This window comes from Asterias rubens, chromosome 8 (assembly GCF_902459465.1).
Source record: "Asterias rubens chromosome 8, eAstRub1.3, whole genome shotgun sequence".
In the NCBI taxonomy this organism is placed as follows: Eukaryota; Metazoa; Echinodermata; class Asteroidea; order Forcipulatida; family Asteriidae; genus Asterias; species Asterias rubens.
This window is the reverse complement of record NC_047069.1, coordinates 7,617,098-7,631,034: the sequence shown is the minus strand read 5'-3', so window position 1 is coordinate 7,631,034 and position 13,937 is coordinate 7,617,098. Positions and strand designations below refer to the sequence as shown.

Below are 13,937 nucleotides of genomic sequence, written 5' to 3'. Positions count from 1 at the left end.
TCAAGTCACTGTTCAAAAGTGTTGTCAGTCAAAATATGACGTTCAACTGTCCCTTTATCTGTGCTAACTCGTGCTAACGAGTCGTGTATAGTCTATCACTACAGATAATAACATCAATACAGAAATATGTTATAGTACTTACCTTCAAACGTCTCAACTAAATGAGGGAAGTTCCACTCAAGAAGGTTTTTTTTTTCATGAGATCCATTTCGTTACGTTGTGTGTGGTTACACTGTGGTACTGCAGAGCGCGACCCCAGCAGACAAGTCACACGCTGCGTATTTTGCACAATACTTGAGTAAAATATCGTGGTTTACTAAACACCATGTAAACTTTTACAACCAGTTCAGTAAAATTTGCATAATATGTGTTTAAAGTTGCTAAGTTATGTAAACTATTAGTTTTACTAACTATTTGAGTAGTTTTTTATTTACACAAACATTTTGTTTAAATTTTTCATTAATTTTTACTTATGTTAAGTATTTTTTCACTTAACACATTTAACATAACTTTTTTTCACCATTCTTTTTCTGAGTGTGGAAATTGTTAATTGAACGTCTTGACAATACTTATTGAAAAGGGCCTTAATTGGAAAAGATCAAAATTACCTCGTGGTGGAGGTTTTAACAACACATTGAAATAAAAAGGTTTAAAGTCTCAATGTTTGGTGTATTGTTGACAGGCACTCCATATGACGTCACAACGTTGCCAAATTTAGTCAATGTTGCCCCTTTAATATGTCACTCAAACGCGGCATAATTTGGGCAACTAAATCACATTCGGGCTATAAATTTGTCATTGTAACTGCAGTATTGGTTGCAATGGTGAGTTTCTTTAACCAATTAGGAATCCGTGAATGGGCATCGTAAAAGAAGCTCACGTCTTCACGGAGAGAATGCGGTGTCACGCAACTCAGCTGAAATGTCACGCACACTCCACTTTTGATGTAGGCCTTTAGTCTTAATTCCAAGACAATCTAACACACAACCAACGTGGGCCGCACTACACACGTTTCAAATGATAAAACATAGAGGGGGCTTTGTAACTATTTAGTGATTGATTCCTCCATGATTGTACCCCCTTTTTGTATTGATCCATGTTTATAGACAATCGGGAAGGCCAGGCCATTGTAATAAGTGCTGAATCATCGGCATGCATACTTCAGAAATGCCCTGTTTCATCCCGTTTTTCCCGGGCAAATTATGATGTTCTTCAACCCATTTTACATTCGAGGAAATTGAATGGTTGACGGTCTTGCCGCTAGCTTTTACGAAATGGAAATAGTCTTACGAGATGTCGACATTATGTTATGAATTTGAATGATCTTATTTTGAAATTTTAGACTGGTGAACGTTTACTTAAACACTTAAAAACCTATCGTTTAATGGGTGCTTTAGCCAAGTTCAACCTTTGCGATAATTTTCAATTGTATTCCTCCAATTTCCAACCAATACGACACTTGATTATGTTTGATTATGTTGTGTGACATCGTTACAGACAGAAGCTATCTGTTTCTGCTATGCACTTCGTCTGTTTAGAACTATAGGGTCCAATAATGACAATTTCATATACAGGCCTGCATATTGATAACAAGATCCATGAAAAACGCTTAACATAATACGTAAATCAAATTAATTAAAAAAGGAATATTTTACTTGGGAAACGAATGTTTCTGTTTGATCACCGGTAAACAAAATTTACCGGAGGCTCAAAATAATTAATATGCAAAAGCAGTTTTGTGAAATCCATACAAATTGAAAAGTTGGAACCTAGTAGCCTTCTGTGCAGAATATGTTGGCTCTCCATAGTTTTCCAACCTCAGTTCGTTGCAAAAAAAAAGGTCTATACACCATCCCGAACAACAGCAGGTGTCTGGATTCCTCTTGAACAAGTGTTCCTAGAAGAGGCAATAGTGTCATACAACTTTCCATTCTAATCCAATAATAACTTCCCATAATGCGCTCAGCAAACAACATTTCCCTTCACAAGTTTCGACTGTGGGAGGGCCTGTGTTTACGGACAACAAAAGTTGCGTTCCTAAAATAGACACTAAATGCAAACATTATAATGCACGTCAGGATCATTGAAATGATATACATACGACTGTTGCGTGAATTCAAAATATTGTGACTGCCAAACTATTTATATTGTTTTTTCTATGTCTTGAAGCCATTGGACCCTTTCGGTACAGAAAGAAGGAAAAAAATCACAGATTTACAAATAATTTACAGGGTTTACAAAAGGTAATGGTGAAAGACTTCTCTTGAAATATTAGTCCATGAGATGCTTTACTTTTTTAGAAAACGTAAAACGATATAAATTCTCGTTAGCGAGAATTACGGATTTATTTTAAACACATGTCATGACACGGCGAAACGCGCGGAAACAAGAGTGGGTTTTCCCGTTGTTTTCCCCCGACTCCGATGACCGATTGAGCCTAAATGTTCACAGGTTTGTTGTTTTATATATAAGTTGTGATACGCGAAGTGTGGGACCTGGACAATACTGTTTACCGAAAGTGTATAATGGCTTTAAGTGTTAGCAAATTAACATACAAAATATGTTTGAATTGTTTCAAATTTTTGTTGCTTACAGGTTAAACTGCCTTTCATAATAACAAATGCACAATTGTATATACAAGTTTGAAGTGAAAGCGAAGAACTTAAGATGGTAAAGTACTTTTCATTAATGTTTGGCCACCCATCTAGTTTTAAATTAAACTTGTGAGAAAAAAATTTGCGGGTCAAATGTTTAATGAATTTGTTTGTTGAACATGCTTAGTCCCAACCATAATGTATATGAGGCCCTTGCTTAGTGCGTGCACAAGTATGCCTATATACGATACATACATAAAACAGCCGTTGACACACCGTATCATTGAAAGTTCGTGAGTGATTGTTAAAGACTGAACTGAGCGGATTTTCTTCTCATTAGGAATTTGTACAATGGAACATCCCGGTCTATTAGTATTTTAATAGTGTTGAATCGGTCTGAAGCACAAACCACGCCAGTTTCACGTCTTTTACCGTGTGTCCCCGTGTGAGGTTGGCCGTTGATAAGCGCTTATCTACCCGTGACTTTACGCTCGCTGTTCGGATATTACCGGGTTTGAAAGTTGGAGATTTATAAGACCATCTTGGGGTTTTTTCGACATGGGACCGCAGAGTATTTATATGTCCACAGACGGTGTCAGCATGGAGGAACCGCCACTGTATAAGGTGCGTTGATGTACTGTTATTTGACGATTTAAAAAAAAAATGCATGGTGTAGCATTTTACTAAAGTGTATATTCGTTCAAAATGTGCAATTTGAGTTCTAGTCCTGGTGCCGATTTTACAGAGAGATAAGCCTAGTCTTATATGAAGTTAGAACTAGTAACTGGTCCTAACTTGAGACTAGTCGTATCTCTTAAGCATTGCCTTTATATAGGACAAGTCCTAAGTTAAGGGACTTGTGAAATCGACCCCAGTACATGTGTTTTATAATTGCAGGTGTACAATATCATTTTGGGGGGTTTTGTTGAGTAAATTTTATTTCCACCTTTCAGTTGTGACGGTGACCATCCAACGTCTGTAAAAAAATCATACCAACATTTCTTCGGTCCTATTTGGTAAACACCGCGGTGCGGTTTATAGTGACAGGGAGTTGGCGCACTATTTTGATTGCGTCGATCAAAGTATATAACAGTCTTGGAATGCTGTTTTCTCAATACTATATCGTGCATTTTGTCATTGGTTCTCTGGCCTTTGTAAACACTGAACGCTTAGGTTTAATACTCGTCATTTTGTTGCTGTGGTTTTATTTTTGAGGTTGTTGTTGTTGTTGTTGGTTGTTATGGTGGTGTTTTTTGGCTGATAAACATGGGGGTTCCCTATTCTGTACCTCGACGATTAAGGCAATTGTGTCTGTTCTAGAGAGACGACAGGGTGGGTTCGAATCCCACCTGAATGGCTGAGAAAGCTCTGAGCTTCAGGTTGGGTTATACTCCCCCGTAGTGACACTAACGTCCTATCACAGGTACAATACATCGACAGACAAACGGTGCTAAGAGTTGAAACACATTTGCGGTACCCACTTTCTAAGCATGTTTAACTAATAACAGATTTATAATTTGGACACCTGCTTACATGATGTGTAGGTTTCCAACACACTGCAGAGTCTCAATAATTATGTTAAACATGTGGAAACAAGTGTGTGTAAAACTTGTGCTTATAGAAAGGTGTTGGAAGAAAGCACTGTTTTTATAGTCAATCCGTGATTACAATATTTAAACCATTATTAATATTACTATTATCTCTGTTGCAATAATCAATTTGACAGGCATAAGATTTCTCACGAAATTTCCTGATTTCAGAATTCCTTTTTGAAAGCTACGTGAGCCATGAACAACCAACAGGAAAACAAAAGTAGTCCACGTTGTGTCCACAATTTGTCTGACGATGAAGCACATAGTCTGTAAACCCTCCTGAATTGTAACAAAATGTGAGAGCTTTATAAACGTGAGGTTCCGGAACTAGAATAAGGGGACTCGGGCATGCAAGCCATGTTCAGGATTTTGACATTGCGCCAAATCTCATTCCCCGAATCATATCTATAGTGAGTTCATATAACCATGGTAACATTGTTTATGTTTACCTTGGACACAAGTTGTGTGTTCTGATTATAACAACTGTCTTGTTGTACAAGGTCTTTTTTGTGTGAGCATCTTTTGAATCTAAAATTGATATGAAAGTTGAAGGCGACACCTATACCGAACGTTGATTATTGATGTTTTATACCATGGTGCCCTTGTTGGGTTGTTTTCAAATTCTATGGGCCTGACACCCTGGCACGTTTTCACTTTCATTTTTGTAAAGCTTGCTTTCTTTCTGTGTATATTCTGTGTGTACTGAAGGTTTATCTTTTGGAAATAAATGGCTAAATGGAATGTACTGCAATTGATTGGAGTCTCTACAGGTTCGTTCAAGGCAGTGGACACTAGTCAAAATAATTATTAGCATTAAACCTTACTTTGTTACGAGTAATGGGGAGAGGTTGGTGGTATAAAACATTGTGAGAAACGGCTCCCTCTAAACTGAGGTAGTTTTCGAGAAAGAAGTATATTTCCACGAATTTGATTTTGAGACCTCAGATTTCGAATTTGAGGTCTCGAAATCAAGCATCTGAAAGCACACAACTTCGTTTATTATCTCGCAACTTCGATGACCGATTGAGCTCAAATTTTCACAGATTTGTTACTTTGTGCATATGTTGAGATACACCAATTGGGAAGACTGGCCTTTGACAATTACCAATAGTGTCCAGTGTCTTTTAAAGTATACCGGTACCTTTTATTTTTAGAACCATTCGAATCTTATGACCCAAGACTACAGCTAAAATTTGTTCTTCCAGAACATAACTGCCCAGAGATTTTATATAGAACACCATGTGTTTTGTTTAGTGTAACGCTGCGTTTTGAGTCCGGGGGTTAAATTTCCAAACATTTTGAAAATGTAGACCTACGTGAATACTGGTTTTAGTAAATAATTTGTATGTAAATAAAAAATAGAAAAAATTATTTTAGACCTCATTGATACCCTTAATTTTTTACCAATAAATAAACATGTAGGTCTTAAAATAGAATAAACACCTCGCTATTTTTAACTTTTAAAAATATCTTTGGCCAATTCCGTTGGAGTTCTTGGAAGGGCAAGTGTTTTTCTCGTTTCACGTCATCGATTTTCGTTAAACACAAAAACTGTCCACAACCCAATTTTAGATGATTATGCAATTCACTCCTAGGTTTACCCTGTGTTGTAAACCCTTGTGCACACTCAGAAGTGTTGTACCCTATTATACTCCTATAAAGGATATGTTGATAACTTTTATTCGCTCAAGGTTTTTTTTATCAAAATAGCTTTTGAAATTTCTCTCTAAAGCACAGCAGCACGCCAATTTATTGATCCTGATGAGTAAAAGGGAGTTCTCCGAATTATAGACAGAATAAGATCTTTGGTTCAATGTGTGGTCCGTGTAAAGATGACGTATGCGTAACCATGGGTTGCTGCTCGCTCTCAATTGGTATCTTTGTGTAGTTCCCTGTCTGCTTAATTATTCATGAGTGCTGATCGTTTTCAGCTGGAAGGGGGCCAGACTAGTATTTGCTCGTTCAGCCTCCGATAGGTGTTTACTCTTTAAAATGAGGAAGGTCTGATGGGAGGGCGCATGTTTTTCTTTGATGACGGTTTCTTCTGTCTTTTTCCTTTCCCTGGATGGCCGCTGCATGTTATAACTTGTGTATAGCTTTTTAAAATTTTACAAAATACAAATTAATTAATTGGATTGCAAATAAAGGAACCAAATTCAAGAAATACGGGTTGACAGGATTGTAGTTTTTTGGTGACAGGTCTGGCGATGCAACTGTACAGGTATTCTACAGGATGGGTAAGGATACAAAACATCATTGTTCAATTTTAGTCGGCTTCTAGAACCATTTTGTGTTCGATGTTTCCCTCTGAAATGAAGTCACATTCGAGAAAACCGTTTCTGAAAACCTACAAACACCTGATTTATCACACCAAAAAACAATCTGCGACGCTTGTCTGCTCTGCCAATGCATGTAATAGGCCTGCCTTACTTGACACTATTTGTAATTACTCAAAAGAATTGTAAGCATACTAACTATCTTGTAACGAGTAATGGAGAGCTGAAGGGCACGACCTAGCTGGGTCAGTCTGATCTTAACCGTATGTAAAGTTGACCAAGAAAGGGGTCAAACTTACGTAGAATCAGAGTTAAAAGTTCCTGAATTAGTTCCGAGCTTCGGCTGGTCTTTTTTCGTGCATGATATCTGGGGGTGCCGCGTGGGACACGGAATCCGGTTCAATTCGGACCCGGAAGATTTTAGAGTGTCAATAATTAGGTTGGTTCCGATACATGCATTTCACGGTTGTTGTTTTTTCGTTATCTATCTGTAGACTATCGGATGGGGTGTTGGAGGAGGCTTCGTATATGGTCACTGTTTAACCCCCCCCCCCCCCATAATGTTGCTTTTTTAATGTAAACCCTTTGTCTATGGTGTCCTTTTCTCTTTTGTACTTAAAATAACAAGCCTCCAAACCCTGGAGGCAACATAGACGTGTGAACCACTTAACAGTCAGCATCACTTTCTTCCTCATAGCCTGACCATCGATCGATGCAATTTGGCCCCACTGGAGAAAGCACTTGAAAAAGACTCGTCTCGTAACAATTCAGAAACTATCGAGACAGGCGTCTCGTCTATATAGCGATTGTATATCCGCTAATGATTCATTGAAGAGTTTGTAATGAGTCTCACGCTGATTTTTGCTGCTCGACTCACAAAATATTCTTAGTTGGGGAAATCTGGCCTATGCTGGGTTTTTAGATCAAGCCCCAATTTCATAGAGCTGCTAAGCAGAAATTTTCGCTTTACACTTCCACTGAGCAGAATTGAGCAGGATATTTGGTTTGATTGGTAACCTTATTCTGGTAAGCATAATTTAGTTGAGCTTAGCTACTTTTTGTGGTTAAGCAGCTCTATGAAATTGGACCCTGCTATATAGTTTTGTGTGATTAATTACCAGAACTGCGATCACAATGCCATGATTTGATTGCTACTCCCGAATTAATCAAAGTAATTATCTCTCACCCAGTAGCCTTGCTATAATTAGGTCATTGCTTAATTGGAACATAGACCTAGATTAAGTCAACACTTACATGGCAACTACTGGACTAACCTTCCGATGTTCCCCTTATTCAAATAGAAAAATGTGGTTCTGCCAACTGGGCCAGTGGGTCTCCATATGCACACATTTCATAACGTTGTTAATCGTGATAAGATAGTCAGAGTCAATAAAGTAGCCTAGTGATAAATTACTAGCAGTGTTTGCAAACTGACAACGATATCGTAACATGGATTGAAGTTTCCTCTCTATCAATTGCTGGTCGTAGATTGAGCTGCCACTAACCGAAAATAGTTGGATGAAGGAAGAGTCTCTTGAATGTGATAATTTGGTAGGAAGAAACTATAGTAAACTTGCGGGTACAGCCATGTGTACATCTCTGTTGAGGGAGTGTTGCCGCTGAAAAGAGCTGGTGTCAGATCTCGACTTTTCGAACACTATACTCCTGCTCGTCTTCAGCAGAAAATAGTTGACAGGAACAAAACTTCAACGAGAATTGGTTGTTCAGTTGCCAAGAGTTTATGTTTGTGTTTCATGGAGGACGCATCGCAGAATTGTTGGGCCAGGGTACGGAAATCGAGCATAAGGAAGGGATTGTTGTCCGCCGTGTCCCGTCGCGGCACCCCGGTGGGTCGACGGATGGGATTTTATATGGATTTGTGTGACGACAGCACATCCAGAGCGTCATGCGAGGTAATAACGTTATCAATTAAGTAATGTTTGGAGCTTTGCATGGTGTGAATATTATTATATTATTTAAAATAGGACGAAATTATGAATGAATAGTCAACTTGCGGGTACAACCAATGTGAAAATCTGAAAAGAGCCGTTGTGGTCTCGACGTTTCGAACAGTATACTCTGCTGGTCTTCAGGAGAAATCTCATATAATTACGTTTGGTTTGAGAATTATTACAAATATTTTATTTGGTTTGCGGTAACACCATGTGTGTCTCTACTTGCCAGGTAGATTTTGTTCTTTACATAACTGTCTTGCTATATTCGACTACCGCTGAGTAGATTTTTGGATTTCGGGAGACTTCTCATCAGTTCTTAAAAGAACTGTCTTTTTTTATTTCTACCTGGACGGAAGGTAGAAACTTGGCTGGGACTACACTACTCTCGCCTTTTTATAGAGGATCGTTTTTAAATTCAATATCACGGAGTGAGTTCTTAATTTGCACCAACGTTTCGACTAGCTTGCTCTCTGGTCATCATCACGATGTCCCTTACAATTACGTTGTCATGTTCTTTTTCTGGACAATACTGAAACGGGACTGTGTTTTTTTATAGGATTATGCTTTTTCTTTTTTGTGTCAAATCCCTCAAAAGACTATATTGATCGTGTCTCCCGGACTGTGATAATTTATCTTGCCATATAGAACGACATCTCCCACACCTTTTCAATGGTTGAAGTCTTGTTATGGTCACAGACCAACCATCGATCGTGTATCGGCGCGGACGGGTCCTCCACCGAGCGAGGCAACCAACCCCCGGGGCGTTTCGTGTCGTGTCCTCGGCGCTCACCCCGAGGCATCGATGGTATCCTTTCGGAGTTTGTCATTGGGGGGGAAACGTCGTTAAACTTTAATCTTTACATACGGATTGTTCGCCTCGTTGGATAAATCCTTTTAATTCGCTATGATCGGCTGACAATAGATAATCATTTCAATCCATATCGGTTTTCTTTCGGGTACAAATCCCCCCTTCACCCGCAGGTGTTAAACCCCATTTGGAAGAACTCTGTGGCCACAATTTCATAAAGCTGTTAAGCAGACTTAATACTGCTTGACAAATTCTTTGCTAAGCAAAACTTGATTTGGAGCACGAGTCACAACAATGTTAATGTAAGGTAATTTTGGGCTGGTAACCTATTTCTGTTAAGCATTACTTTGCAAGAACGGGGCCCAGTTTCATAAATTTCAGAAAGTACTACTGCTTGACGAATTTCTTTGCTAAGTAAAAAATGATTGGGGCACCAGTCACACCAATGTTAATGTAATGTAATCTTGGCGCACTGGTAACCTATTTCTGATAAGCATTACTTGTATGTGCTTAGCAAACTGTTGCGCTTTCATGCTTTTGGGCCCTTGACGTCAGGCTTTTTTCTTGAACAAATTATTTATAACAGCATTTTTTTTGATATTATTTACTGGGTGGAACGTAACGTAAATTAATTGAAACTGAAGTTAGCTTGAAGGACTATAGTCATGTTTCGTTGTACGTGTGATAGCCATCAACTATCTCTTTGATACAGGCTTCTGTATGAAAGGTTGGTTGCTAGGGTCAAAGCAAGATAGCTTGCCGAGTCTGGTCGGATCGTTAGCATGATGACGAGGTTGCCAAGCCGATACTAAAGGGTTTTGCTACCTTTTATAGTTTTATTTTTGACATGACATAAATCCTTACTCGCTCTGAATGAAGATGTACATGTATGTTATATTGTAATGTACCTGTAGAAGTTTCAGCATTATTAGTCGTCAAGTTGTTGTTGTTGTTGTTGTTGTTGTTGTTTTTTTTTTTTTTTTTTTTTTTTGGGGGAAACAAGTGAAAGTCTCAGAGCGATGTCTTCAGTTGAGTCGCGTAGTTCTGCTCCAGAGCAGACGAAAATTGTTTTCGTGACATTGTTATACTCATTTCTACAGCACCTCAGCAAGCTTTTTGACCATCATTGTCTGCAAACCGTGTTGGTCTAATGTAAATATGGACGTTATCGTTATTTCTGTATATCTTTTTAGTTTTCTGTTTTGGAGCATTTTATCAATGTTTAGAAATGTAGAAATGTAAATTTTCCATTTTTGTTTTATTTATCATTGACAAATATATTATAGTATACAAAAACTAATATTCTTCAAATTTAACATCTATTAAATATATTATGGAATGATTTGAATGAATAGTAAGTGTTTTGTGTCCTACAAAAGATACCTTTAACATTGACGTGTGATTGACGTTTCACCATAAATCATTGTAAACTCTTAATTAAAAATATTTCCCGAACACCAAAATAGGTTCATGGAATGCCTGCCGTGTATAATAGATGAGGAAGTGATGACAACCCATCATATATTGTTGATTGTTACGTTGCTATAGACCAAGCACTGTCTATCGTTCCCACACAGCATGACACACGGCGCGATGTTTGTTTACTACTTACCCAGCCATGTCACCTCAAAAGCCATTTGTTCTCGTCACCGTAGTTTTTTTTTACGATGGGAACTTGTCTCCCGTTAAATTGAATATCAAGCAGGGTTCATGCTTTGAGCTTCTTGTGTCACGTTCATAATGTCAAGGTTTCAAGAGCAATATATTTGTGTGTGTTTTTTGTAGGCTTCTTTATCAATATTAAACCAACCGTTTTGTTTAATGAAGTGCAATAAATTTGGCCATTGTCTGGTTACGTTATCGTTAAATTTATCGAAGTGTGACCAGATTGCGAAAATGTTTTCCCACATTACTTGGAAACCTTAATTGCTCAGATTACTAATAGCTAACCGTCTTTATTTTATGAATGTTTGGCCAATAAACATCACCTAATTAACATTGGTCTACATTTAAACTCTTGCACCTTGGCGCATTTTGTTGTATTTGTCATAGAGACATAGTTAATGACATCCAAATACTGAGTACAAGTTATATATTTTTGCTTATTGTTTTCAGGCTCGCAGAAGATTCGCCCATGCAATCAGAATGGTCATCCTAATGCTACGAATACACTCTATGGTCTTCAAAAAGTAAGTTTTGTTTACAATTTTCATAATTATTTTCTAAATAATGTGTCACGTAGTTTAAAATGCTTGCATTAAGATCCATTTGAACTCTTTTTGAAATCCTTTCAAATCCATAGCTGTCCACAAGAATTTCAAAACGTGCACAATCCAGGCAACAACATTTCGTTTTGTATAATATTTCCAAGAAACAAAACAGCTTCGCGGTATACCAAGATAAAGTTATAGAGCTGCTAAAGCACGGAAAAGGTAGCTAAGCCCAAATGCTTACCAGAATAAGTTTACTAGCTTAATTACCTAGTCACATGTACAACACTGGTATACTGCTTGTGCTTGCTTAGCAGAATATTGTTAATAACGTCATTCTCTGCTTAAAGACAGTGGACACTATTGGTAAATGTCAAAGACCAGTCTTCTCATTTGGTGTATCTCAACATATGCATAAAATAACAAACCTGTGTGAAAATTTGAGCTCAATCGGTCATAGAAGTTGCGAGATTATAATGAAAGAAAAAACACCCTTGTCACACGAAGTTCTGTGCGTTTAGAAGGTTGATTTCAAGACCTCAAGTTCTAAACTTGAGGTCTCGAAATCAAATTCGTAGAAAATTACTTCTCTCTCGAAAACTACGTCACTTCAGAGGGAGCTGTTATTCACAATGTTTTATACTATCAACCTCTCCCCATTACTCGGTACCAAGTGAGGTTTTATGATGAGAATTATTTTGACTAATTACCAATAGTGTCCACTGCCTTTAAAGACACTGGAATATATTGTCACATACCAGTCTTCTCACTTGGTGTATCTCAACACGCATAAAATAACAAACCTGTGAAAATTTGAGCTCAATTGGTCGTCGAAGTTGCGAGATAATAGTGAAAGAAAAAACACCCTTGTCACACGAAGTTGTGTGCTTTCAGATGCTTGATTTTGTATACTATAATCAACAGCTTCCCATTACTCGTAATCAAGAAAGGTTTTATGATAATAATTATTATTTTGAGTAGCTACAAATAGTGTCCACTGCCTTTAAGCAGCTATATTATGTAATTGAGCCCTGGTGGCTCACTCTGCACATTAATTTTTCACCAAAAAAGCGCTTAAAGGAACACGTTGCCTTGGATCGGTCGAGTTGGTCTTTAAAAAGCGTTTGTAACCGTTTGTTATAAAATGCATGTGGTTAGAAAGATGTTTTAAAAGTAGAATACAATAATCCTCAAAAAATTTGCCTCGAAATTGCGTGGTTTACCTTTTACTTTACGAACTAACACGTTTGGCCATTTATGGGAGTCAAAAATTTGTCTCCCGTAACTGTAACTGGCCGACAGTGTTAGTCGACGAGGTATAATAGGAACACCACGCAATTTCGAGTGATACTTGTGTGGATCATTATATTCTACTTTTAAAATATCTATTTAACCGTTTGCATTTCATAACAAACGGTTTCAAGCACTTTTCAAAGACCAACTCGTCCGATCTAAGGCAACGTGTTCCTTTAATTTAACTTAAAAACTTAACTAAAATGCATTTATGAAGCGTTTTAACACTGTTTCAAAGCGCTGTACAGTTAAGAAAAACATTAAAAAGCAGGATTAAAAAACATGAGAAAAATAGCAATACGGTTTTAAAAAGAATACACAACACAGTTACAAAAGTAGCAAGAAATAAGTAAAAACATTGCAATACAAACAATCATATTACACAAAATAAAATACAAAATAATAAGCGTCAGGCGGACCCAGAGTAAATCAACCCCATTTCTGATTAAAAAAAAGGAGACAAAATTGAAAAAAAAGGTACGATCCCCTCTGCGACCGCAAAACGCACACTATAAAAATATACATGACAAAGGGTCAAAATATAGCAAACCACAAAATTGAAAAAGTGAAATTGTAAAGCAAGAATACTTATACCCGTAAAATAAATATTTGATATCTCACTTGATTGAAGGCAAGCGAGGCACCAACCATCTCACCATCAGCCGAATTATAATTAGTAATTTATATGCTCTGCTCTGTTTGCCCAATTAACCTACTTAAAGGCACTGGACACTATTGGTAATTACTAAAAAATAGTTTTTAGCATAGAAACTTACTTGGTAACCAGCAATGAAGAGCTGTTGGTAGTATAAAACGTTGTGAAAAACGGCTCCCTCCGAAGTAACGTATTTTTGGAAAATAAATTATTTCTCGCTCAAACATTTCAAGCTGTTTTATTCAGGCATCTGAAAGCACATAATAACTTTGCAAGAAGGGTGTTTTTTCTTTTAATTTTTTCTTACAACTACGATGACCACTTACGCCCAAATTTCCCATGTTTGTTTTTTGTATGCATATGTTGGGATATACCAAGTGAGAAGACTGTTTTTTTTTTACCAAAGGTGCCACAGTACCTTTAAAACACACCATTGATGATTCTAGGGCACTATTGAAATTCTGTCACCAGTGTACTTTAAAGAAAATATAAATGACTGTTAGTTATTGGCAATTTTGTTTGGAATGAGCCCTTGATAATATTGTTGGTGTAAA

The 13,937-nt window shown here is 37.4% G+C and overlaps 1 protein-coding gene across 1 annotated transcript in view; it reads left to right on the top strand.

Moving 5' to 3' along the window:
- The first annotated feature begins 3,027 nt into the window (after positions 1-3,027).
- Positions 3,028-13,937, top strand: part of LOC117293742 — a 31,571-nt gene continuing 20,661 nt past the window's right edge. Inside the window, exons 1-2 of the mRNA XM_033776170.1 lie at positions 3,028-3,218; positions 11,341-11,414. Coding sequence (XP_033632061.1) covers positions 3,153-3,218; positions 11,341-11,414 — 140 coding nt within the window. The 5' untranslated portion in view covers positions 3,028-3,152. The remainder of the gene's footprint in view (positions 3,219-11,340; positions 11,415-13,937) is intronic.